Source organism: Lethenteron reissneri, unplaced genomic scaffold (genome assembly GCF_015708825.2).
Source record: "Lethenteron reissneri isolate LAM-NWPU_2019-01 unplaced genomic scaffold, ASM1570882v1 scaffold_1577, whole genome shotgun sequence".
NCBI lineage: Eukaryota > Metazoa > Chordata > Hyperoartia > Petromyzontiformes > Petromyzontidae > Lethenteron > Lethenteron reissneri.
In genome coordinates, this window is record NW_026891308.1 from 60,904 (window position 1) to 84,826 (window position 23,923).

Below are 23,923 nucleotides of genomic sequence, written 5' to 3' on the forward strand. Positions count from 1 at the left end.
GCGAGATGGCGGCACGCGCTCGTTCCGCTCGAGCGAGTGCTTAAACACCTCCACCCCATCATCTCTGCTCCCTCTCTCTGGCTGTCTGTCGCACCAAGCCGTGCAAGCGCACGTCACGCGACCGACCGCGATTGCCTCGCTAAGCCGCTCGCGTCGTTTGCTTTCACCGTCCTCCAGCCAAGCCGGTCGCCTGGCCCACGTGGCCACGGCTGTCTAGTTCACTTCGGCCCCCGTTCCCCACCCCCCCCCGGCAACTCTTCTCCCACTCCCCTCCATCCACATCCCGCGGGGGGGGGGGGGGGGGCCAGCTCAGCTCAAGTGACGATGAACCTGTTGCTGGAGCGGGAGTTGCTGCGGCCGAGCGGGCTGCCCGGCGCCGCCACGGCCTTCTGCTGGAGCGCCGTCTGCTTGTCGCCCAGCAGCAGCACAGGCAGGACTGTGCACGGCGGCGACGACGAGAGGAGGAGGAGAGAGAGTTGGAGCGAGGAGGGTCGGCACTGCGACGAGCGACGTCAAATTCGCTCTCGCCGCACGCAAAGCGCTCGCCACACATGAACCGCGACACCTTCGCCGATCTCGTCAAGTGAGCGTCAACCCATCGCGCCAACTCCGCTCATCATCCTCACAGCAGCAGCAGCAGCAGCGGCGGCAGCAGCAGCAGCAGCGGCAGCGGTGGCTTCTGACCTGCTCGCCATCGAACACAGGCGGCGGTGGGGATCACCGCATCGCGCGGCGCTTTCAGACGCGCTTCTGCGGCCGTCTGCAACGCTCTTCCGATAATAGGAAGCCACTGGAGCTACGCACTTTTAAATTATCCACGTTGACAAACTCATTTCTTTAGAACTGCTTTTTGTGCTTAGTTTGTTGTCCTTACCCCGCACCTCTGGTTAACACTAACCGCTACACCACCGCTCCCCTTAACACACACCCACTCACGTACACACATGCAAACATACATACTTGCATACAAACACGTAGTAGATACGCATCAATTCACGAGACCCGTATCAGTTGGAATTCGTCACGCGAACGTGCGACGCGATCGTCAGACCTGTGCACCAGCGGTGATTGTTGTTGTTGTTGATGTTGTTGTTGTTGTCGTGGTTCCCGAGCGCCGGCGATTGAGAAGCACCCCCCCCCATGATCTAAACGTGACGACAGAAACGTGGCCGACGCCACCAAACGCACCTTGAAGCGGTTCCTGAACTTTGCGCTGACGACGTAGAGGGCGACGGGGTTGACGCACGAGTTGAGGGTCGCCAGGTTCATGCCGATGTAATTCAGCACGAGCAGGAAGCTGCAGGGGGCGGTGGTGTGATGGCGGCAGAGCACACACCGTTGGAATCAGGAGCCGGAGACCTTCACATGCATCGGGGCCACGCACAGAACCCAGCCGTAGCCCAACCGCGACGAACACGGCCACGCTCCGAGCGGCGTGACAACGACACGCCGGTGAAGCGTTGATCGCAATCGGATCAGAATCTCAATATTGATTTGGACTTGGAGGAGGAATCCGATGAGCTACGAAGCTCTCTCCCCGCAGCTGTCCCGTAGGGGCGCGACAGAACGTCGCAAACAGCAAACAACGCCAATGAGTGCAAAGTGTCCTCGGTCGGCGAGACGCCCCCCCCCCGCCTCCCCACGCTGTTGAGCTGCGATGTTTTGTGGGGGGTCCCATCCACCCCCCCTCGTTTACCACGCCGCTCGCATGACACGATCCGTGACACGATCCGTGACGCGATCCAGCTGCGCTCGTTCACCGGCCACGTGCCGTTGTTCGCGTTAAGGGGGCCGTGTGAGAAGCAAGCCACCGGGGGGGGGGGGGGGGGTGTAGCGGGTGCGTCGGACGTTCACAACAACGCCCTGGAGGAAACGCGGGGCTGGATGGAGTGGGGGGGGGGTGGGGGGCATTGGCATTGGTGAAACATGACAGAGCAGGACGCTCCTAAAACAAACCCCACTCTTGACACTCGCTGAGTGTATTCTATTGCCAAGGGCGTCGTTTGCAAAGTATATTGAGAACGACGCCTCTTCGCAAAGAACACTTCGCGTTCAGTTCGTCGTCCTTCCCCCGCACCTGCGGTGAGCGCGCTCGGCTACGTACGGTGCCAAAGAAGTTCCACGCGCAGGGCGTGGTGGTTGCGATTGGTATTATCACTGCTGCTGCTGCTGCGATATTCACGCCAGAGGTCGCAACCAGGTACCCGATACCCGTACCCTACCCGATACCCGGCTACCCGTACCCGGCCGGGTACGGGTACCCGTTTGCGACCCTGGTGCGGCCGGGTACGGGTACGGGTAGACCGTGAGTCACTGGTGAGTCACCGTGTGTCACTCATTTCCCAATGACTTGTCTCTTCTCATAATTCAAGTTCCTAGAATCAACCCACCCGCGCCTGCAACGTGGCTTCATCCCAGAGGTCGCAATCGGGTACCCGATACCCGTACCCTACCCGTACCCGGCCGGGTACGGGTAGGGTACGGGTAGGGTACGGGTAGGGTACGGGTAGGGTACAGGTAAGGTACGGGTAGGGTACGGGTAGGGTCTGGGTACGGGTAGGGTCTGGGTAGGGTACGGGTACGGGTAGGGTACGGGTACGGGTAGGGTACGGGTACCCGTTTGCGACCCTGGTGCGGCCGGGTATGGGTACGGGTAAGGAATCAAAACCCGTTTGCGACCTCTGATTCACGCGAAGACGATACAATTGACTCTTCATTCTCCCATGGGACGAGGAGGGCACGAGTAGAGAGGGAGAGAGGGGGGGGGGGGGGACGGTTCGGGGGTGCCCCCCCACCTGAGCAGCTCGCAGCGGTTGGGGTCCATCTCGTCGTAGACGGTTCTCTTGAGGATGCGGCTGAGATGCAGCGGCAGCCAGCACAGCGCAAACACCACCGCCAGGCAGAACACCGCCTTGCCTGCCTCCCGTTGCTGTGTGTACACACACGCACGCACACACGCGCACGCACACACACACGTACACACACACGCACACACACACACACACGCACGCACACACGCACGTACACACACACACACATGCACACACACACGTACGCACACACACACACGCACACACACACGTACACACACACGCACACACACACGCACGCACACAGACACGTACACACACACACACACGCACACACACACGTACACACACACGCACATACACACGCACACACACACACGCACACACACACGCACATACACACACACGCAAACACACGCAAACATCCGTCGAATCAACATCTCGCAGTTTCACGAATCGTTCAGTGACAAAGTCGGAGAGCGAACGTCACGGACCCCTCCCTCCCCTCCTGCCCGCCACCGCAAATCGGTTACGTAACCGCACAACCACGGGGAGCCGTTCGGCCTCCAGCCGATGGGGCCGGCGGTACCGGAGGGAGGTCCCGAGGTTCGACACCTGCTTGAGGTGCTCGTCGATGGCGCTGCCAAGGTTTCGCTTCTTCATCCCAAGCATCTCGACGGTCGTGAGCGTGTAGAAGACCGCCGCGCAGGCCAGCGGCATGCAGAAGTAGAAGCCGAACAGCCACCAGTCCTTGGCTTTGGCGTAAAACTGCGAGGGCCCAGACAAGAGGTTTCGTCAGAGTCAGGCGGGGCGACAAATCTCCTCGTGGGATAGCCGAGCACAGGGTTGGTGGAGTATCTAATTAGCTGCCTGTCTCTGTGAGTGACTGAAAGACAGACTGTGTGTCAGAGGTCGCAATCGGGTACCCGATACCCGACTACCCGTACCCTGGTGCGGCCGGGTACGGGTAGGCCGTGAGTCACTGGTGAGTAACCGTTTGTTACTCATTTCCCAACGTCTTGGTCTCTTCTCACAATTCAAGTTCCTAGAATCAACCCACCCGAGCCTGCAACGTGGCTTCATCCCAGAGGTCGCAATCGGGTACCCGATACCCGTACCCTACCCATACCCGGCTGGGTACGGGTACGACTGGATACGGGTACGGGTACCCATTTGCGACCCTGGTGCGGCCGGGTACGAGTACAGCAACCCGGACAAAAAACATTCGGTGACGATTCACATCCCCGTTTGTGCCGACCGGAGTTTGCGAAACCACCCCGCCCCCCCCCCCCCCACGGTTACGGCGACGCCGGTGGTTGCCACGTTCTTGACGCGCCGTGTCGCACCTCCACGAAGCTCGTCTGCGGGATGACCATGCACGTGTCGAGCGTCCGGTTTGCGGTATTCCCAGGACAGCGTGTCGAAGGCCAGGAGCTCGGGCACCGCCAGCACCAGCGACAGCGTCCAGATGGCCAGGACTTTAAGCGCCGTGAGCAGGGAGAGGCCCACGCACTGGAGGCGGTCCCAGTGCGCGACCGCACGGTACCTGCGTAGAGGGGTCACGGGAGGGCGAACAAACACACCGGGGGTGCTTGTGCCTGCACGCGGAAAGATGCTTACATCCACGTCCGCATCGGTTAGCCCTGGGGGGCTGTAATGGCGCTGTGATCCCCCACGGCACCACCCCTTGGGGGGGAGTTGCTATATAAGGCGGTGAGCCGGTGGGCTCGGGGTTCAGTGTTTAGCTTAAACCAGAGAAGAGAGAAGACCGGCTAGATAGGCCCTGGGACTCCCCTGGCTCGCCGTGCTTCTAAGGAGCAACCAGGGCAAGCCAGTGGCGTGGCCCCCAGAGCCCAGAGCCGATGTTCTTGTAAGAGCCGGTCTGGGGACTCAGGGTGCCGTGATCCCAGCTTGGCCAGAGCTGGATCAGCTAGCCTCCCCTAGCCCTGTAGTGGAGGACCTGGGAGTAGGCTAGCCGGGTTAGAGACAGTGGGAGCTCCCTGTTAGACGGGTGAAGTGGCCGGTCTGGTGACTCAGGGTGCCGTGATCCCAGCTTGGCCAGAGCTGGATCACTAGCCTCCCCTAGCTCTCGAGTGGAGGACCTGGGAGTAGGCTAGCTGTGACATAGATTGTGGGATCTCCCTGTTAGACGGGTGAAGGGGACGATACCCCTGCGAGTGTTGTATACATTGGCCTGTGCTGAGTGAACCGTTTAATAAACCTACTACACCGACTACACCTGCACAGCCACCAAAGATAAAGGCAATGACCCCCCCCCCACCCGTGTAGCCTGTAACAGGCTGTTGTCTCGCCGGTGGCGATGTTTACACACCGCACCACGTCCTCATTTGAGGCCGAGTCTACCTAGGGAAGGCCCAGGACCGGTTCAAATAATCGTCACCGGTGTTGGCCGTGAGCGGGAAACGGGCGATCGCTTCGGGTCCTGAAGCAGAGGAGGGGGCGGCCAAGTTGGTGCTGGTTGGTTTGTCGAGGCGAGAACTCGCGAGTGAGCGGGACGGGTCTCGCTCGCAGGAGCGAGCTGGATCAACACGTTGACACGTGCCGCATGTTTGGGAAGCGGGGATTAGTTTCGGCCGCGTCCGTCCGGTTTGGCAACCTGAAACAATGTGTACGCACAGCGGCTCACCACATCCATCATACAGATCGCTATGTCTGTGGCTGCTAGACGGCGCTGGTGCCATCTACAACAGTCTACCAGGAAGTCGGACAATATTCAGTGAGAAATGAGGTTCTGGGTGACACCCAAGGAATGACACCGTCACTTAATTATCTAAAATACTGTTGTAGCCTGCTGCTTATAACAGAAGGAGCAGAAGGGAGGAGGGAGGGAGGAGGAGGAATGTAAACTCTGGAGATGTACTACGACTGTTCCTATTCTATTTGTATGTTACCAGGCAAGGCCCACTCAGCTGTATACGACCTGGCCACAAACGACAGCTCAACGAAGTAGCTGATCACGTGGGGACATTTAGAGCAGCAGCCAAATAGCATTTATAATCAAACGCATGTTTTTTGTCTTAATTTGGAGGGAAAAACCAGAGGACTCGGAGAAAAAATACACACGACCACGGGGAGAATATGCAAACTGGAAATATACAGCAGCAGCAGGCGTCAGGGTCGAGATCAAACCCACGACTTCCTGTATACCAGGCGAGGTAGTTAACCCATTTACATTTTTCTTCTGATTTTGTACACGTATGTCATGCACACGTATGTCATGCACACGTACGTCATCGGAACGGAATTGGAAGAACAACTAAAATAAAATTACTTTATCGGTAACCGAGGCTCCCACAAGGCCATGCGGGAGGGAGTGTGGCTATTGCGACCTCTGGGATGAAGCCATGTTGCAGGCGCGGGTGGGTTGAGTCTAGGAACTTGAATTGTGAGAAGAGACAAGACGTTGGGAATCGTGTCGTGACAGTTCTCCGCGGTGAGCACGATGTCTTCAGGAACACGCCTCTCCAGACAAAGTTCACGCCAACAAGCGCTTTGAGCGCTTCCGAGATTTGAGCCGTGAACGGGAACAGCGAGCGGCCGGGTCTCTCCTCACCTGTCTCCGCTGAGCACGCACAGGCTCAGCGCGCTGATGCCCAGAGAGGCCTTCTGCACGAAGGGCACCGTCTTGCACACGGTGGCACCGAATGGCCAGCTCTCGGCGTGCAGCTGAGAAGATAAGAACGCACCGCACGCACCCCGCAGGTTTTCTCTGGAAATGAATTGAGGAAATGAATTGGGGTCCTCCCAAACATCAACAACAACTATACTCTTAGTTCTTTCGGTAAAGTCACCATGTAGGCAAAAAATGAAATAAAAATTAATAAAAATAAAACAATAAAATCACGACGTTTCGGAGGCAACACAAGTCTCCGTCATCAGGTGGGACCGTCACAGCCAGTCACGAAAGCTTCAAATCTAGAATCAACAACAACAACAACAGTTCTAGATTTGAAGTTTTCGTGACTGCAAGGGTCCATGCTCTTTGGTGTTTTTCGGTAAATTCACGTAGGTGAAAAAGAAAATAAAAATAAATGAATCACGACGTTTCGGAGGCAACACAAGCTTCCGTCTTCAACAACAAAAGTCTCCAGAACTTTTAGAGGCCTTTTTTTTGGGGGGGGGGGGGTAAAAGTCAATCGAGTTAATGATCACACCAAAGGTTTTTTGTGTTAGGTCGCGTAAGTAGAAATGTTGTGTCCTAACCCTCCACCACCCGACACAGCCAGTAAGGTTTGTCACGTAAACAACGCGCCAATTCCACATTCCCATGACAGTGGCGAGTCTGCTCATCGCAACACCGCTGTTGACTTCACCATCATGGGGTAAAACCAGGGGCGGTTTTCTCATTAGGGCGATTGGGCGACGCACCACCAATGTCATTCACCACAGAGTCACGCTAGCCGTCACTGCAGCCTCTGGATATAGTCCAATCAGCGTCATGTCACGTTCTGTGGAGTACCGCCTCTTTTTGGGCGATTTCACTCCGGCTGAGAATCGCCCCGAGTGGCCCCATAGACTTACATTCAAAGATGTTTTTTTCGAACGGCGGGCGCTGCAATGCATTCTCTATGGCTTCCGGGAGGGCTCGCACTAACGTGCTTACGTCATCATACGTGCTTACGTCATCATACGTGCTAACGTCATCATACGTGCTTACGTCATCATACGCAAGCACGTTTCATCCAACAATATAATTTGTGGCCACCTAGTGGAATCTTTAATAAATAAACTTGAGTGGTTTGTTTTAATAGTGAGTATAGAAACAAACAAGATGTATTGTAAGAGTCACTTTATTTTTCATTAATATTAAAGAAGTGAAGTTGCCTTTACATGCTTAAGCTGTTAATTTATCCATTGCATGGGTGGACCTTATCCTTATCAATCATCCAGACATTTGCCCCCCCTGAGAGATTTTGCAGGAGCCGCCACTGGGTAAAACATTTCTTTTTTGTAATTGAGGCATCGTCGTTTCATCTATGCATTTCTATTTGTTATATAACAACAGTTTTTACACTTTACTTTGGCCAGAATATTCCTAAGTTAGTGAATAACAACTGGATATTAGCCAATTAACTTTTTGCGAATATTCTCTTTGTATAACAAAGTCTGAATATGTATTGACACTGGAGGAGGAATCCGATGAGCTATGAAGCTCTTTTTCACAGATGTCCAGTAGGAGCACGGGGTCAGAACGCTAGAACAACAAAGTGAAAAAAAACATGACAGTATATATATAGTTACGTGTATATAGTATCCAAGTGTACGTACGCATGTTAAACCGCTTTCACGCCACACATAGCCGAGCGTGCTAATCGGCTGCAGACACGCGAGCGTGTTGTACACACACACACAGGTACACACACACACAGGTACACACACACACACACAGAGGTACACACACACAATGTACACACACAGCAGTGTGTACACACACACACAGGGTACACACACACACAGGTACACACACACACAGGTACACACACACAGGTACACACACACATGTACACACACACAGGTACACACACAGGTACACACACACAGGTACACACACACACAGGTACACACACAGGTACACACACACAGGTACACACACACACACAGGTACACACACACAGGTACACACACACACAGGTACACACACACACAGGTACACACACACACACAGGTACACACACACACAGGTACACACACACACACACAGGTACACACACACACACAGGTACACACACACACACACACAGGTACACACACACACACAGGTACACACACACACAGGTACACACACACACACAGGTACACACACACACAGGTACACACACACAGGTACACACACACACACAGGTACACACACAGGTACACACAGGTACACACAGGTACACACACACACAGGTACACACAGGTACACACACAGGTACACACACACGCACAGGTACACATACACAGGTACACACACACACAGGTACACACACAGGTACACAGGTACACACACACCAGGTACACACACACACGTAGACTTTGGCGACCAATATTATCCATAAGGGGATTGTTTTGGGATTAGATCGCGCAAATATAAAACACGCGACCTCTACGATGGTTGTACATCCGTCGCATGCTGTAGCTGGGGGGGGGGGGGGGGGGTGACACGCTGGTGTTCGCCTGTGAGGCAGTGCTCTGGAGGCCGGGATTGGTGGATCACGCAGAGATTCGTCAAACTCCCAACCCACTGGGGCTGCGAGGCGCCCTGGAGATGGGCAGTCCACAAAGTGGTCTCTGGAATCCATCACGTGCAGAAGCTACACAGATTGGCCAAACATCCTCAAGCAGGATGCTCGTTCTACAGAGTCTTGAAACTCCTTGGGGCTTTCTGGATACATCAGAGGGAATTGTTGCTGATTTTCTGTCCATCTGTTTATCACCCATATGAAGCAAACGAAATGTTGAAGCAGTCTATATAATTCAACGCTTTAAAGCTTGCTACTTATCAAGTCACACACGAGGTGCGTGGTGGAGTGGTAGTAGTGGCGGCAGTGGTTACCGCACAGTAATATTGAACCGGCGAGTTGAGTTCAATTCCCAGCGATGGTCAACATCAGTGACAAGTGACATCTGAACTGGTCCTGCCCCAACCTGTCCCTGGCCAGCACGGCGAGGCGTGGTCAAGCAGGCCGCGTGGCTGACGCGGCATGGGGAGGGCCCTCATCCAGGCAACACCCTTCTCAAAGTGGGTTGACAGAGGACTGTCAATGAGAGTTGTGTCAATGTTCATTAAAAACAATGATCCACATTCTTGTTTGTTTGGGGTAAGGCAACCCGTGGTGGCTTCAATGCCATTATTATTGCCGTCACCCCCCCTCTCACACCCGACAATATTGTCACGAATTGCATAATCATCACGTGGTAGCAGCACGTGACTAAGAACTCGAGTTGTTATTGATACCGCACCACGTGCGCGCGTCCTCCCCCCTCCCCCTCCTCACCTTGTACACGTTGACGGGCATGTCTACGACGATGTAGAAGAGGTCTCCGAGAGCAAGGCTGGCGATGAGGACGCTGGCCTCGTCGCGCATCATCGACTTGTCCCCGTAGACGACGAGCAGCAGCGCCGCGTTGCCGACGCTCCCCACGAGGAAGACGACGCTCGCCACGGCCGCGTTGACGCGCTTGAAGACGTGGCCCACGCCGCTCTGCGCCAGGCACGGGGGCGGCCTCCCGCCAGCTCTGGGTCCCGGTGGGGACGCCGAGAAGGAGGAGAAGGAGGAAGACGGAGGAGGAGGAGAGGACGAGGCCATCGCTGGACTGGTCGCGGGGATGGTCTGGGCGTCTGTCCCCTGGGACTGCTCTAAGGGTGCAAGTGACGGTGGGGTTCCTTGGCCGTGTACCGAGGCCAAGCCGACCAGGGTGGCCAGGCAGAGGCACAAGAAGGTGGACGTGAGCCTCCTAGGGGTGGACATCGTGGTCGAGGTGGCGGTGTGCGTGTGTGTGGTCGCGCTGGGTGTGAACTCGTGTCCACGTGCTCCTCCTGCTGATCCTCCCGGGGCAAAGTTCACTTGGCGTGCAGCTTCCGGGTGAACAATTTTTTTTTTAGAAATATTAACCCCCCCCCCCCACGCTTTCATCTTCTTGGCTCTTTCGGTGAAGTCACGTAGAAGGGAAATAATAAAATAATAAAAAGACAACAATAAAAAAGTATTTTATTATTATTAAATTTTTTTATAATGTAAAGTTTTATTTTTATTCTTTTATTATTTCCCTTCTACGTGACTTTACCGAAAGAACCAAGAAGATGAATCCCTGCAGTCACGAAAACTTTAAATCAACCCCCCCCCCCCCACGCTTTAATTAAATGTTACTGTCCCAGATGCCCCCCCCCGTGCCCCCCCCTTCCCCCATCGCCCCTCCCCCTCCTGCCTTCCCCCCTCCCCCCCCGTGCCCCCCCCCCCTCCCCCCCCGTGCCCCCCCCCCTTCCCCCATCGCCCCTCCCCCTCCTGCCCCCCCCGCCCCTCCCCGTGCCCCCCCCCTCCCCCCCCCCGTGCCCCCCCCTTCCCCCATCGCCCCTCCCCCTCCTGCCTTCCCCCGCCCCTCCCCGTGCCCCCCCCCTCCCCCCCCGTGCCCCCCCCCTTCCCCCATCGCCCCTCCCCCTCCTGCCCCCCCCCGCCCCTCCCCGTGCCCCCCCCCTCCCCCCCCCGTGCCCCCCCCTTCCCCCATCGCCCCTCCCCCTCCTGCCCCCCCCGCCCCTCGGCGCGGCTGCTCTGAGGATTCAACAACAGACGGAGTTTGTTAAATAATAAAAGCGTGTAATAAACGGACAATAGTTTGAGTGTTTTTAAATCCTTTATATTAAGTTCACTTGCTTGAATCTTAATTATGGAGCTTTCGTGACTGCAGGAATTATTCTTTGGTTCTTTCGGTAAAGTCACGTCTAAAGATAAAATAATAAATTAAAATAAAAGCATATTACGACGTTTCGATTGCAACACAAGCAATCATCATCAGGCAAAAAAAGAAATAGCAACAAAAATCTAACTAGAAAACTGCTCGTGTGTCTGTCTACAGTTTTCTAGTTAGATTTTTGTTGCTATTTCTTTTTTTGCCTGATGATGATTGCTTGTGTTGCAATCGAAACGTCGTAATATGCTTTTATTTTAATTTATTATTTTATCTTTAGACGTGACTTAACCGAAAGAACCAAAGAATGCACTTGCTTGCTTGCTTAGGACCGTGCAAATCTTTCGGTCGTTTTTTAACCCACTTCCCGTGATCCAATCGAGCTGACATTTTGCACACAGACTCGTTGTGCGAGACAATTAATGTTCGTTTTTTACACTGTTTAGGGAAAACAAATTCAATATTTAATTACCAATTGCTTAATACTGCAGACAATCATCTGACCCATAGGTGGCAGCCATCTCAAGCCAGAGGACGAGAGGACTCTAGCCGCCACGCATATAAAGGATTTATAGTGAAGAACTTAGTTTTTACGGGTTATACTTGTTGTCAATATAAATAACATGAATTTACATTTAAGCGCGTTTGTAAGTCGGGGTGTTCGTAAGTGGAGGAGTTCATTGACAGACTGACTTGTGGACCGAGGGGGAAGCCCCCCGCCCCCAACAGGAGGGGGGGGTGATGAGCCGGAAGTGAGGGGGGGGATGATGAGCCGGAAGTGAGGGGGGGGGGATGATGATCCGGAAGTGAGGGGGGGGGGGATGATGAGCCGGAAGTGAGGGGGGGGGGGATGATGATCCGGAAGTGAGGGGGGGGGTGATGAGCCGGAAGTGAGGGGGGGGGATGATGAGCCGGAAGTGAGGGGGGGGGGGATGATGAGCCGGAAGTGAGGGGGGGGGGATGATGAGCCGGAAGTGAGGGGGGGGGATGATGAGCCGGAAGTGAGGGGGGGGGGGATGATGAGCCGGAAGTGAGGGGGGTGGGATGATGAGCCGGAAGTGAGGGGGGGGGATGATGAGCCGGAAGTGAGGGGGGGGGATGATGAGCCGGAAGTGAGGGGGGGGGATGATGAGCCGGAAGTGAGGGGGGGGGGGATGATGAGCCGGAAGTGGGGGGGGGGGGATGATGAGCCGGAAGTGAGGGGGGGGGATGATGAGCCGGAAGTGAGGGGGGGGGATGATGAGCCGGAAGTGAGGGGGGGGGGATGATGAGCCGGAAGTGAGGGGGGGGATGATGAGCCGGAAGTGAGGGGGGGGGATGATGAGCCGGAAGTGAGGGGGGGGGATGATGAGCCGGAAGTGAGGGGGGGGGGATGATGAGCCGGAAGTGAGGGGGGGGGGATGATGAGCCGGAAGTGAGGGGGGGGATGATGAGCCGGAAGTGAGGGGGGGGGGGATGATGAGCCGGAAGTGAGGGGGGGGGATGATGAGCCGGAAGTGAGGGGGGAGGGCGGGGGGGTGCAGGGGGGGGGCTGAAGGTGAATGGAGACGAGGCGAGGGGTGAGGGGGGGAGGGGCGCACAGGCGGCGTCTTTGCCAGGTGCTGCTGCTGCTGCTGCTCAAGTCTCTGCACTCGCTGCGGCCTCTCACAACGGATCGTCAGGGACGTCTCGTGCGCTCCTACAGAGGTCTGACCCCACCACCCTCCTCCCCCTCCTCCTCCCCCTCCTCTCTCTCTCTGCGCTCTGTCTCCCACGCTGCCGCTGCCGTCTTTGTCCTGATGTCGAGGGTAAATGGGCGAGATTTAGGACTGTGACTCATGCAGCAGCAATGGCTGCTTTGGGTACGCGGTCCAGACCTCCCCAGAAACCCTGGCTGACAGAGGAGGTGTTCAGGTTAATTGAGAAAAAGCGACAGGCCCACTCTCATCGCCTACAGCATCCCACGTCAGAGAATGAGGAGGTTTACCGCAGCCCTTGCTCGGAGGTTCGGAGAGCCGTGAGGCGCTGCAAGGATGGGTGGTGGTCGCGGGTTGCTGAGGAGATGGAGTCTGCCTCAGTGGCCCGCGATCACAAATCTTGTTAATTCCATCTATCACCGTCATTAGGGGGAAAAACGGTTTGCAGATTTGCTGAGCATTTCTGTGAGGTAGACTGTGTACACAGATACAGTATATAATGTAGACTGTACACACAGATACAGCCTATAATGTAGACTGTACGCACAGAACAGTCTATAATGTAGACTGTGTTCACATATCTACAGTTTATAATGTAGATTGTGTACACATATACAGTCTATAATGTAGACTGTACACATAGATACAGCCTATAATGTTAACTGTTTACATAGAGATACAGTCTTTAATGTAGACTGTACACACAGATACAGTCTACAATGTAGGGTGAATGAGTGGGTGGGTGAGTGGCCGAGTGAGTGGGTGGGTGGGTGAGTGGGATGTGGGTGGGTGAGTTCGTGGGTGAGTGACTGGTGGGTGAGTGACTGGGTGGGTGAGTGACTGAGTGGATGGGAGAGTGACTGAGTGATTGGGTGGGTGAGTGGGTGGGTGAGTGAGTGGATGAGTGGGTGAGTTGGTGGGTGAGTGGGTGGGTGAGAGGGTGGGTGAGTGGGTGGGTGTGTGAGTGGGTGGGTGGGTGAGTGGATGAGTGGGTGAGTTGGTGGGTGAGTGGGTGGGTGAGAGGGTGGGTGAGTGGGTGGGTGGGTGGGTGTGTGAGTGGGTGGGTGAGTGAGTGAGTGAATGAGTGGGTGAGTTGGTGAATGAGTGGGTGAGTTGGTGGGTGAGTGGGTGGGTGAGTGAGTGGATGAGTGGGTGAGTTGGTGGGTGAGTGGGTGAGTGGGTGGGTGGGTGAGTGGATGAGTGGGTGAGTTGGTGGGTGAGTGGGTGGGTGAGAGGGTGGGTGAGTGGGTGGGTGGGTGGGTGTGTGAGTGGGTGGGTGAGTGAGTGAGTGAATGAGTGGGTGAGTTGGTGAATGAGTGGGTGAGTTGGTGGGTGAGTGGGTGGGTGAGTGAGTGGATGAGTGGGTGAGTTGGTGGGTGAGTGGGTGAGTGGGTGGGTGGGTGTGTGAGTGGGTGGGTGAGTGAGTGAGTGAGTGAATGAGTGGGTGAGTTGGTGGATGAGTGGGTGAGTTGGTGGGTGAGTGGGTGGGTGAGTGACTGAGTGGATGAGTGGGTGAGTTGGTGGGTGAGTGGGTGAGTTGGTGGGTGAGTGGGTGGGTGGGTGAGTGAGTGAGTGAGGGGATGAGTGGCTGAGTTGGTTGGTGAGTGACAGTGAGTGGGTGGGTGAGTGACTGTTTTTTACATGGTTAACATCTTTCCAATGATTACTCGAAAGCGATACAAAGACTCCCTGAAGAAGTCCCTCACTGCTTGCTGCATCGATCACCGTCAGTGGGCAACACAAGCAGCTGATCGCAACTCCTGGCGGCACACAGTCCACCAGGCCACCTCCTTCTTCGAAGATACCCGCAGGGCCCGTATGGAGGACAAAAGGAGGAGGAGGAAGAACCATGATCCCTCAGCACCCATCCCAGATGAGACCTATACTTGCAGCTGTTGTGGCAGGACCTGCTTGTCCCGCATAGGCCTCTTCAGCCACCAGCGTGCCTGCAGAAGACGTGGATGTCCTTCCTAGATCTTCGTTCGCGAAGCCAAGGCATGATGATGGGGGTGAGTGGGTGGGTGAGTTGGTGGGTGAGTGGGTGAGAGGGTGGGTGAGTGGGTGGGTGGGTGGGTGAGTGGGTGGGTGAGTGAGTGAGTGAATGAGTGGGTGAGTTGGTGGATGAGTGGGTGAGTTGGTGGGTGAGTGGGTGGGTGAGTGAGTGGATGAGTGGGTGAGTTGGTGGGTGAGTGGGTGGGTGAGTGGGTGGGTGGGTGTGTGAGTGGGTGGGTGAGTGAGTGAGTGAATGAGTGGGTGAGTTGGTGGATGAGTGGGTGAGTTGGTGGGTGAGTGGGTGGGTGAGTGACTGAGTGGATGAGTGGGTGAGTTGGTGGGTGAGTGGGTGAGTTGGTGGGTGAGTGGGTGGGTGGGTGAGTGAGTGAGTGAGGGGATGAGTGGCTGAGTTGGTTGGTGAGTGACAGTGAGTGGGTGGGTGAGTGACTGTTTTTTACATGGTTAACATCTTTCCAATGATTACTCAGTTTGTACTCATCATCACGGTAAAATATTTAACTACACATATTTGTACCATCTTATTTGACAGGTACTATTCTACTTTCCGAGTGTAGACATCCCCCGCGTTTAACAGTACTGCCTTTTTAAATCCTTAATATAAAGTTCACTTGCTTGCTTGCTTGCGTGCTTGCGTGCTTGCTTGCTTGCTTATGACCATGCAAATCTTTCGGTCGTTTTTTAACCCACTTCCCGTGATCCAATCGAGCTGACATTTTGCACACAGACTCGTTGTGCGTGACAATGAATTTTCGTGAAATTTTTTTTCCAAAATTTTACACTGTTTAGGGGAAAAATTTAATATTTAATTACCAATTGCTTAATGGTGGCAGACAATCATCTGACCCATAGGTGGCAGCCATCTCAAGCCAGAGGACGAGAGGACTCTAGCCGCCCGTTTCATGATGACGCAAATGTTGACTAACCACATGGCATGAAATCCCTGCCCCCACGCTGTACACTGGAGACTATTTATAGAGCAGTTACATTGAAGCCGCCAGGTTCTTGAAAGTGGTAAAACGGGTCAACGCTAGTGCCCTCGGGAATATACGGGGCATGTCAAGAGGTGATCTTACATATAAAGGATTTATATTGAAAAACTTTGTTTTTAAGGGTTAATTTTTAAATCCTTTATATTAAGTTCGCTTGCTTGCTTAGGACCGTGCAAATCTTTCGGTCGTTTTTTAACCCACTTCCCATGATCCAACCGAGCTGACATTTTGCACACAGACTCGTTGTGCGTGACAATGCATTTTCGTGAAAAAAAATATCCAAAATTTTACACTGTTTAGGGAATTTTTAAAAAATATTTAATTACAAATTGTTTAATGCTGCCAGACAATCATCTGACCCATAGGTGGCAGCCATCTCAAGCCAGAGGACGAGAGGACTCTAGCCGCTCCGATGCCACGCATATAAAGGATTTATAGTGAAAAACTTTGTTTTTACGGGTTAATTTTTTTGTATTTGGATTGTCAGCCAACACCGGCCGCAACCCCGAGTCGACGTGCACCAATTGTTCTATTGTAGCCCCCCCCCCCCCCCACCGTTCCATTCCCTGGCTACCACATTCAGATAAGCCCCCCCCCCTCCCTCTTAACTTTTATTTAAGAGCTTGTTTCTTGGATTTTTCCTCACTTGATACAGTAAATTTAGCTGTGACGGTCCCATCTGATGACGGAATATTGTGTTGCCTCCTAAAAGTCGTGATTTATTATTTTATTTCAATTTTTTAAATATTTGATTAATATTTTTACCTACGTGACTTTACCGAAATAACCTAAGAGTATGAATCCTTGCAGTCACGAAAGCTTCAAATCTAGAATCAGTTGGAGGCAGTCGCCCTCCAGCAACAAAGGAGGGCAGAGGAGCGACGCTCACAACAACGAGCGGAGCGCCGGGCGTTTAAAGTGCAGCGAGTATTCACAGTAGGGGGCACAGTTGTTGCATCGGCCAGCCATCTGTCAGCCAACCCATGGTAGGTGCCTTGGGTTGACTGCCGAATGGCTGTTGTTGTTGTGAGCGTGTGGACACAACGCTGAGCGAACTCAACTTACGTTACCAAGGTGTCAACCCCTCACTGGGCTGCTGTGTAGCTCTTTGCAGAAGCGACCTGCTTGCCACCACCCCTGGTAGAGCCACACACCAAGTCGTGGCTTATGCGGAACATTTATAGCGAGGGAGAAAGCGAGCTCACTCTGGTACAGGGACTCTTCGACTTACGAACGAGTTAGGTTCCAGAGGTTCTGTGTGTAAGTCCAACTTGACTCCTGTCGATCCAAACGTGGTCTACGGCATGTACACCACACACAGAGAATAGCCTTAAAAGTCGTATAATCTCATGTAGACGTAGATTCCATTGGTTCTTCACGTTCTGCAGATGTAGATGCCACTGGTTCTTCACGTTCTGTAGATGTAGATGCAACTGGTTCTTCACGTTCTGTAGATGTAGATGCCACTGGTTCTTCACGTTCTGTAGATGTAGATGTCATTGGTTCTTCACGTTCTGTAGATGTAGATGCCACTGGTTCTTCACGTTCTGTAGATGTAGATGCAACTGGTTCTTCACGTTCTGTAGATGTAGATGCCACTGGTTCTTCACGTTCTGTAGATGTAGATGTCATTGGTTCTTCACGTTCTGTAGATGTAGATGCCACTGGTTCTTCACGTTTTGCAGATGTAGATGCCATTGGTTCTTCACGTTCTGCAGATGTATATGCCACTGGTTCTTCACGTTCTGTAGATGTAGATGCCACTGGTTCTTCACGTTCTGCACATGTAGATGCCACTGGTTCTTCACGTTCTATAGATGTAGATGCCACTGGTTCTTCACGTTCTATAGATGTAGATGCCACTGGTTCTTCACGTTCTGTAGATGTAGATGCCACTGGTTCTTCACGTTCTATAGATGTAGATGCCACTGGTTCTTCACGTTCTATAGATGTAGATGCCACTGGTTCTTCACGTTCTATAGATGTAGATGCCACTGGTTCTTCACGTTCTGTAGATGTAGATGCCACTGGTTCTTCACGTTCTGTAGATGTAGATGCCACTGGTTCTTCACGTTCTATAGATGTAGATGCCACCACTGTCATCTATTGTGCGTGGAGGTTGAACTTACGACTCGTTCCAAACGGGCAACTGGACAAATGGGACAGGTCTTTTAATTATCTCTAAAAGTCCTGAAGTTGAATGTGTATAAGTACAGTAGTGCCCGTACAAACTCGGGTGAATGTTTCCCCGCAGCGGCGTCGCTGCTTCTGACCGGCGATCACGATGAGCTGGGGCTACCTGACGCAGCTGCTGGATGAGGTTCACCGACACTCCACATTCTTGAGCAAGCTGTGGATCACCATCTTCCTCATCTTCCGCATCGTTCTCACGACGGTCGCCGGAGAATCGATCTACTACGATGAGCAGGGCCAGTTCACGTGCAACACGGCGCAGCCCGGCTGCGAGAACGTCTGTTATGACAGCTTCGCACCGCTCTCCCATGTCCGCTTTTGGGTGTTCCAGATCATCGTCGTTGCCACGCCCACCATCCTGTACCTCGGATTCGCTGTACATCGCATCACCAGGTCCGCAGGTCCCCGGAGGGAGTTTTCACAGTGGGGGGGGGGGGGGGGGGGGGCTACGGTGGAAATTTGAATGGCTTCTCACAGTTTGAAATTGTTTTAAAAATGTTTAGTATTTGGTTGCACCGTCGATTTGGTCCCCTTGACGCCGCTCTCTGTCGTGGTAGGATCGAGTACGAGCGAGACGAACGAACCAAGCGAACCGGCGGCTCCGACCGCATGGTTGAATGCACGGAGAAAGAGGAGGAGGTGGAAGAGGAGGTGGAATGGGAGGTGGAGGAGGGTGAAGAAGACGGCAAGGAGAAGCGACGGCAAGGCAACGAGCGGTGGAGGATTAAGACTGACGGCCTGATGGTAGCCTACACCCTCCAGCTGCTCGCCCGCACGCTGGCCGAGATTGGCTTCCTGCTGGGGCAATACCTGCTCTACGGCTTTGAGGTGGCCCCACGCTTTCAGTGCGTCCGCGACCCCTGCCCGAATCGTGTCGACTGCTTCGTGTCGCGCCCCACGGAGAAGACCATCTTCCTTTTGGTCATGTACACGGTCGCCGGTCTCAGCCTCCTGCTGGAACTGTCCGAGATTTGCTACTTGGGGTTGGGCGCCCTCCACGACTCGCTGAGCGGGAGGTGCTGGCTGCAGAGCAGGTGGGGGGCCTCGCCAGCTAAGCGGTTGGCCACGGTCGGCTACGCGGATGGAGGGGGGGCGCACCACAAATTAAATATGTAACTAATAAGCTTGTGCCGGAGGCCCCGGGGGGACAGGCGTCTATGACGTCTCCTGGCCAAACCCAAACTGGCGGAGCCAGGAGATTGAATCTTCACCCTTGGAGCTCCTCCAGAAACAACGAAAAACCACTTCGTGTGGCCACGTGGAATGTTCGAACGCTCACTGCGGAGGAGAGGCTGCCACTCCTCTGTCGGGAGCTGGACCGGTACCGCCTGGATCTCTGTGGCATTCAGGAGGTCTGGGGGACTGGTTCTGGCTCCTGCCACCATGAGGGGTGGACAGTCCTCTACTCGGGGCAGGAGACTGCCAAACAACAAGGTGTGGCTCTTCTTCTGAACAAAAGAATGAAAGGGGCGTGGGAGCGGGACGGTGAAGAGTGGGAAGCTGTAAGCCCTAGGCTACATTGGGCTCGCTTTCCCATCAACCGTGGTGGTCGTGGTTACTTATGCCCCCACCGAAGACGAACATCCGTGGAGGGATGCAGGCAAAGCCGATGAGCCAGATGCCTTCTATGACCTCCTGTCACAGGTGCTGGCTAAAGTGGCCACTCGGGACAGAGTCATCTTGTTGGGTGACTTGAATGCCCGAGTTGGTCAGGATACTGGCACCTGGTCTGGAGTGATTGGATGGCATGGGTCAGATCAGCTCAATAACACTGGTAGGAGGCTGCTAGATTTTTGTGCAGCCCATGGGCTTGTAATTACCAACACGCTCTTCCGGCATTGGCGCATCCACACAACATCATGGATGCATGCCGGGTCCAAGCAAGAACATCTGCTGGACTACATAGTGACGGACCAGCGGATGCGAGCCCATGTCCTTGACACCAGGACCTACTGTGGAGCTGATCTGTCCTCTGACTAGTCATCTGTAAGATGCGCCTGCCATTCTTCCACTCCGGTGGTTGGGTGCACACCCAGGACCCCATTCCAACCTAAAGTGGCCTGGTCTCAGTTAGCTGATGAAAGTTGGCATCGTCCCCCACTCGTTCTGATGTCGAGGGTAAATGGGCGAGGTTTAGGACTGTGACTCATGCAGCTGCAATGGCTGCTTTGGGTAGGCGGTCAAGACCTCCCCAGAGACCCTGGCTGACAGAGGAGGTGTTCAGGATAGTTGAGAAAAATCGACAGGCCCACTCTCATCGGCTACAGCATCCCACGTCAGAGAATGAGGAGGTTTACCGCAGCCTTCGCTCGGAGGTTCGGAGAGCTATAAGGCGCTGCAAGGATGGGTGGTGGTCGCGGGTTGCTGAGGAGATGGAGTCTGCCTCAGTGGCCCGCGATTACAAATCACTATTTAACTCCATCAAAAAATTAACCTGCAGCGCCACACCGATTACCATAATTAGGGGAAAAAACGGTGATCCAATCTCCGACCCCCAGGAACAGGTTTGCAGATTTGCTGAGCATTTATGTAAGGTCCTGGGGGAGGGGAAATCCCTCAGCCAGGAAAACATCATGGCACAAAGTGGGGATGACCCTGCTGATGCTGCGGTGCCTCAAATATTGGAAGAAGTCACCCTCTGTGAGTGACTGGCTGAGGTGCCATCTGTTGAGGAAGTACTGAAGGCGATCTGGAGTCTGAGACCAGAAAAGGCACCGGGCAGAGATGATCTCCCAACCGAAATGCTGAGGGAGGGTGGCGTTTGTGCACAGACTGCCTTATATGACATCATAACAACAACAGTCTGGACCACTGGACGGGTTCCGCAGGATCGGAAGGATGCCCTGGTGGTCCCCCTCTTTAAGAAGGGGGACCGCACAGATTGTAACAACTACAGGGGCATCTCACTCCTCAGTGTGCCTGGAAAGGTCCTGGCAAGGATTATTCAACATCGCCTTGCCAGGCACGCTGAGGAGAGGCTTGCGGAGCCCCAATGCGGTTTCAGGAAAGGGCGGTCCTGCACAGATGCCATATTTTCTGTCCGTCTGCTACAGCAGAGGAGTAGGGAATTCTAACAAGACCTACATCTCTGCTTTATTGAACTGGTCAAGGCCTATGATACCATCAGTTGGCCTGTGCTCTGGGTTCTTCTTCGTGCTTTCGGAGTCCCTGACCCTCTGCTCACGATCATTAAGGACCTTCATGATGGTGAGCGGGCCCAGGTAAAACTACATGGCCGGGAGTCAGAGCCATTCCCTGTACACCTTGGGGTGCCACATGGATGTCCTCTGGCTCCCACATTATTTAACATATATTTTGACCACGTGGTTCGTGAAGCCTTCAGCAGCTGTACCGGGGGAATTTCCATCTGGTACAGATATAATGGGAGGCTGATTGATGCCCGGGTGCGATCAAGGGATGGCTCCCTATTGGTCAACCACGTTATGTATGCCGATGATTTTGTAATAGCTGCTCATTCAGAGGAGGAGTTGGAGATGCTGCTGCTGAGACTGGAGTGTGCATCTAAGAGGTGGGTCCTTACCATCAGCCCCACCAAAACTAAGCACCTGCCTGGGTATTTTGTACCATCAGACACTCCACCCACACAACTCCCAATCGGTGATGGGGCAGTTGTGGAGAAAGTGGAGAGTTACCCATACCTGGGCAGTGTGCTTATGACCGGCTCCAGTTTAACAGCAGAGGTCTCACTCCGAATCAGTCGAGTGGCAATATCTTTTCATCAGTTTCGTAACGCTGTGTGGAAGCTACCTGGTCTGTCGCTCCGCACGAAGCTTCAGTTCTTCTCGGCCACGGTCATTCCGTCCCTTCTCTACGCTTGCGAAACGTGGACCCCCCTAATGGAGCATCTTTGCCAGTTAGAAACATTTAGGCTGGCCTGCTTAGGATCCATCCACTGGTCATGTAGCCCGCATGCCCAGCCACCGCATGCCGAAACAGCTTTTGTTCAGCCGGATCGAGGGGACTAAATGGGCGCGACATGGGCTAGAGAAGAGATGGAGTGATGTGGTACAGGAGGACGTGGAGCTGAGTGGACTTGCCGATGACCGGTACCAGCGGTGTCAAGATCGGCCTCTGCGGAGGAGGCTCGTGAAGGACGCTACTGGGCAGTTGGAGGCAGTCGCCCTCCAACAACAACGGAGGGCGGAGGAGCGACGCTCACAACAACGAGCGGAGCGCCGGGTGGCTAAAGCACAGCAAGTTGGCACAGTAGGGGGCACAGGTGGTGCATCAGCCAGTCATCTCAGTCAGTCGACCCGTGGCACCTGCTGGGTCTGCCCCGTGACCTCCTGCCAGCAGGCGTTCGACACTTCACGTGATCTCAAGGTGCACATGGCCTGGCACAAGCATCGTGGTGATGTCACCGCCACTTAGTGGCGAATGGCGGTTGTTGTTGTATAGTGTTGCCAGGTGTGTAGCAGTGTAGTGTATAGTGTTGCCAGGTATGTGGTAGTGTAGTGTATAGTGTAGTGTGTAGTGTATAGTGTAGTGTATTTGTTTACAGCTATGAGAGTGGTTCCGTCAGCTTCCCAACCGCTATGTATATAGATGTTGTGTATAGTTTATAGTGTATCATGTAGTGTATGTGTTACCAACTATGTATATAGATGTTGTGTATAGTTTATAGTGTAGTGTGATGTGTTCACAGCAATGTATATAGATGTGTGTGTATAGTTTATAGTGTAGTGTATAGTGTAGTGTGATGTGTTCACAGCAATGTATATAGATGTGTGTGTGATGTGTTCACAGCAATGTATATAGATGTGTGTGTGTGTGTTCACAGCTATCTATATAGATGTGTGTGTATAGTGTAGTGTATAGTGTGTGTGTTCACAGCAGTGTATATAGATGTGTGTGTGTTCACAGCTGTGTATATAGATATGTGTGTGTGTGTGTTCACAGCTGTGTATATAGATGTGTGTATAGTGTAGTGTATAGTGTATGTGTTCACAGCTGTGTATATAGATGTGTGTGTGTGTGTGTTCACAGCTATCTATATAGATGTGTGTGTGTGTGTGACGTAGGTCCGCGGAGGGCAAACAGGCGGCCCACACGACGCTGGAGGCTTCCAGGGTGAAGGTGGCGGTGGCCCGGGGCAGTCGTCGAGCGTCGCTGGCGCCCCCGGGTTACCACTCGGTGCTGGGGGCCTCCTCTGACGGGAAACGGCACCGGGTGAGTTTCGCGAGGAACGCTCACACCGCTCCTCACACATTACGGCGTTGACTATTATTATTCATAATCAAGGTTTTTGGGTTTAGATCGCATTATCCACTATACACTACACACTATACACTACACACTATACACTACACTATACACTACACACTATACACTACACACTATACACTACACACTATACACTACACACTATACACTACACACTATACACTACACACTCTACACTACACACTATACACTACACACTATACACTACACTATACACTACACTATACTACACACTATACACTACACACTATACACTACACACTATACACTACACACTATACACTACACTATCCACTATACACTATACACTACACTATACACTACACTATACACTACACTATACACTACACTATACACTACACTACTATACACTACACTATACACTACACTATACACTACACACTATACACTACACACTATACACTACACACTATACACTAGACACTATACACGACACACTATACACTACACACTATACACTACACTATACACTACACACTATACACTACACACTATACACTACACTATACACTACACACTATACACTACACACTATACACTACACTATACACTACACACTATACACTACACA

General features: G+C 53.4%; 1 protein-coding gene and 1 pseudogene across 1 annotated transcript; one reads left to right on the forward strand and one right to left on the reverse strand.

Moving 5' to 3' along the window:
- Positions 1-314: 314 nt before the first annotated feature.
- LOC133362678 (endothelin receptor type B-like) lies at positions 315-10,282 on the reverse strand (annotated as a pseudogene).
- A 2,507-nt stretch (positions 10,283-12,789) lies between these two features.
- Positions 12,790-23,527, forward strand: LOC133362679 (gap junction gamma-1 protein-like). The gene is made up of 4 exons (XM_061581601.1): positions 12,790-12,902; positions 18,149-18,480; positions 18,645-19,121; positions 23,130-23,527. The coding sequence occupies exons 2-4, from the start codon at positions 18,179-18,181 to the stop codon at positions 23,326-23,328; spliced, it is 978 nt and encodes a 325-aa protein (XP_061437585.1). The 5' UTR covers positions 12,790-12,902; positions 18,149-18,178; the 3' UTR covers positions 23,329-23,527.
- Positions 23,528-23,923: the final 396 nt, after the last annotated feature.

Coding starts and splice junctions, on each gene's coding strand:
- LOC133362679 (XM_061581601.1), top strand. CDS start 18,179: ATGAGCTGGGGCTACCTGACGCAGCTGCTGGATGAGGTTCACCGACAC. Junction 18,481..18,644: donor GCTGTACATCGCATCACCAG/GTCCGCAGGTCC, acceptor CTGTCGTGGTAG/GATCGAGTACGAGCGAGACG. Junction 19,122..23,129: donor AGGTGCTGGCTGCAGAGCAG/GTGGGGGGCCTC, acceptor TGTGTGACGTAG/GTCCGCGGAGGGCAAACAGG.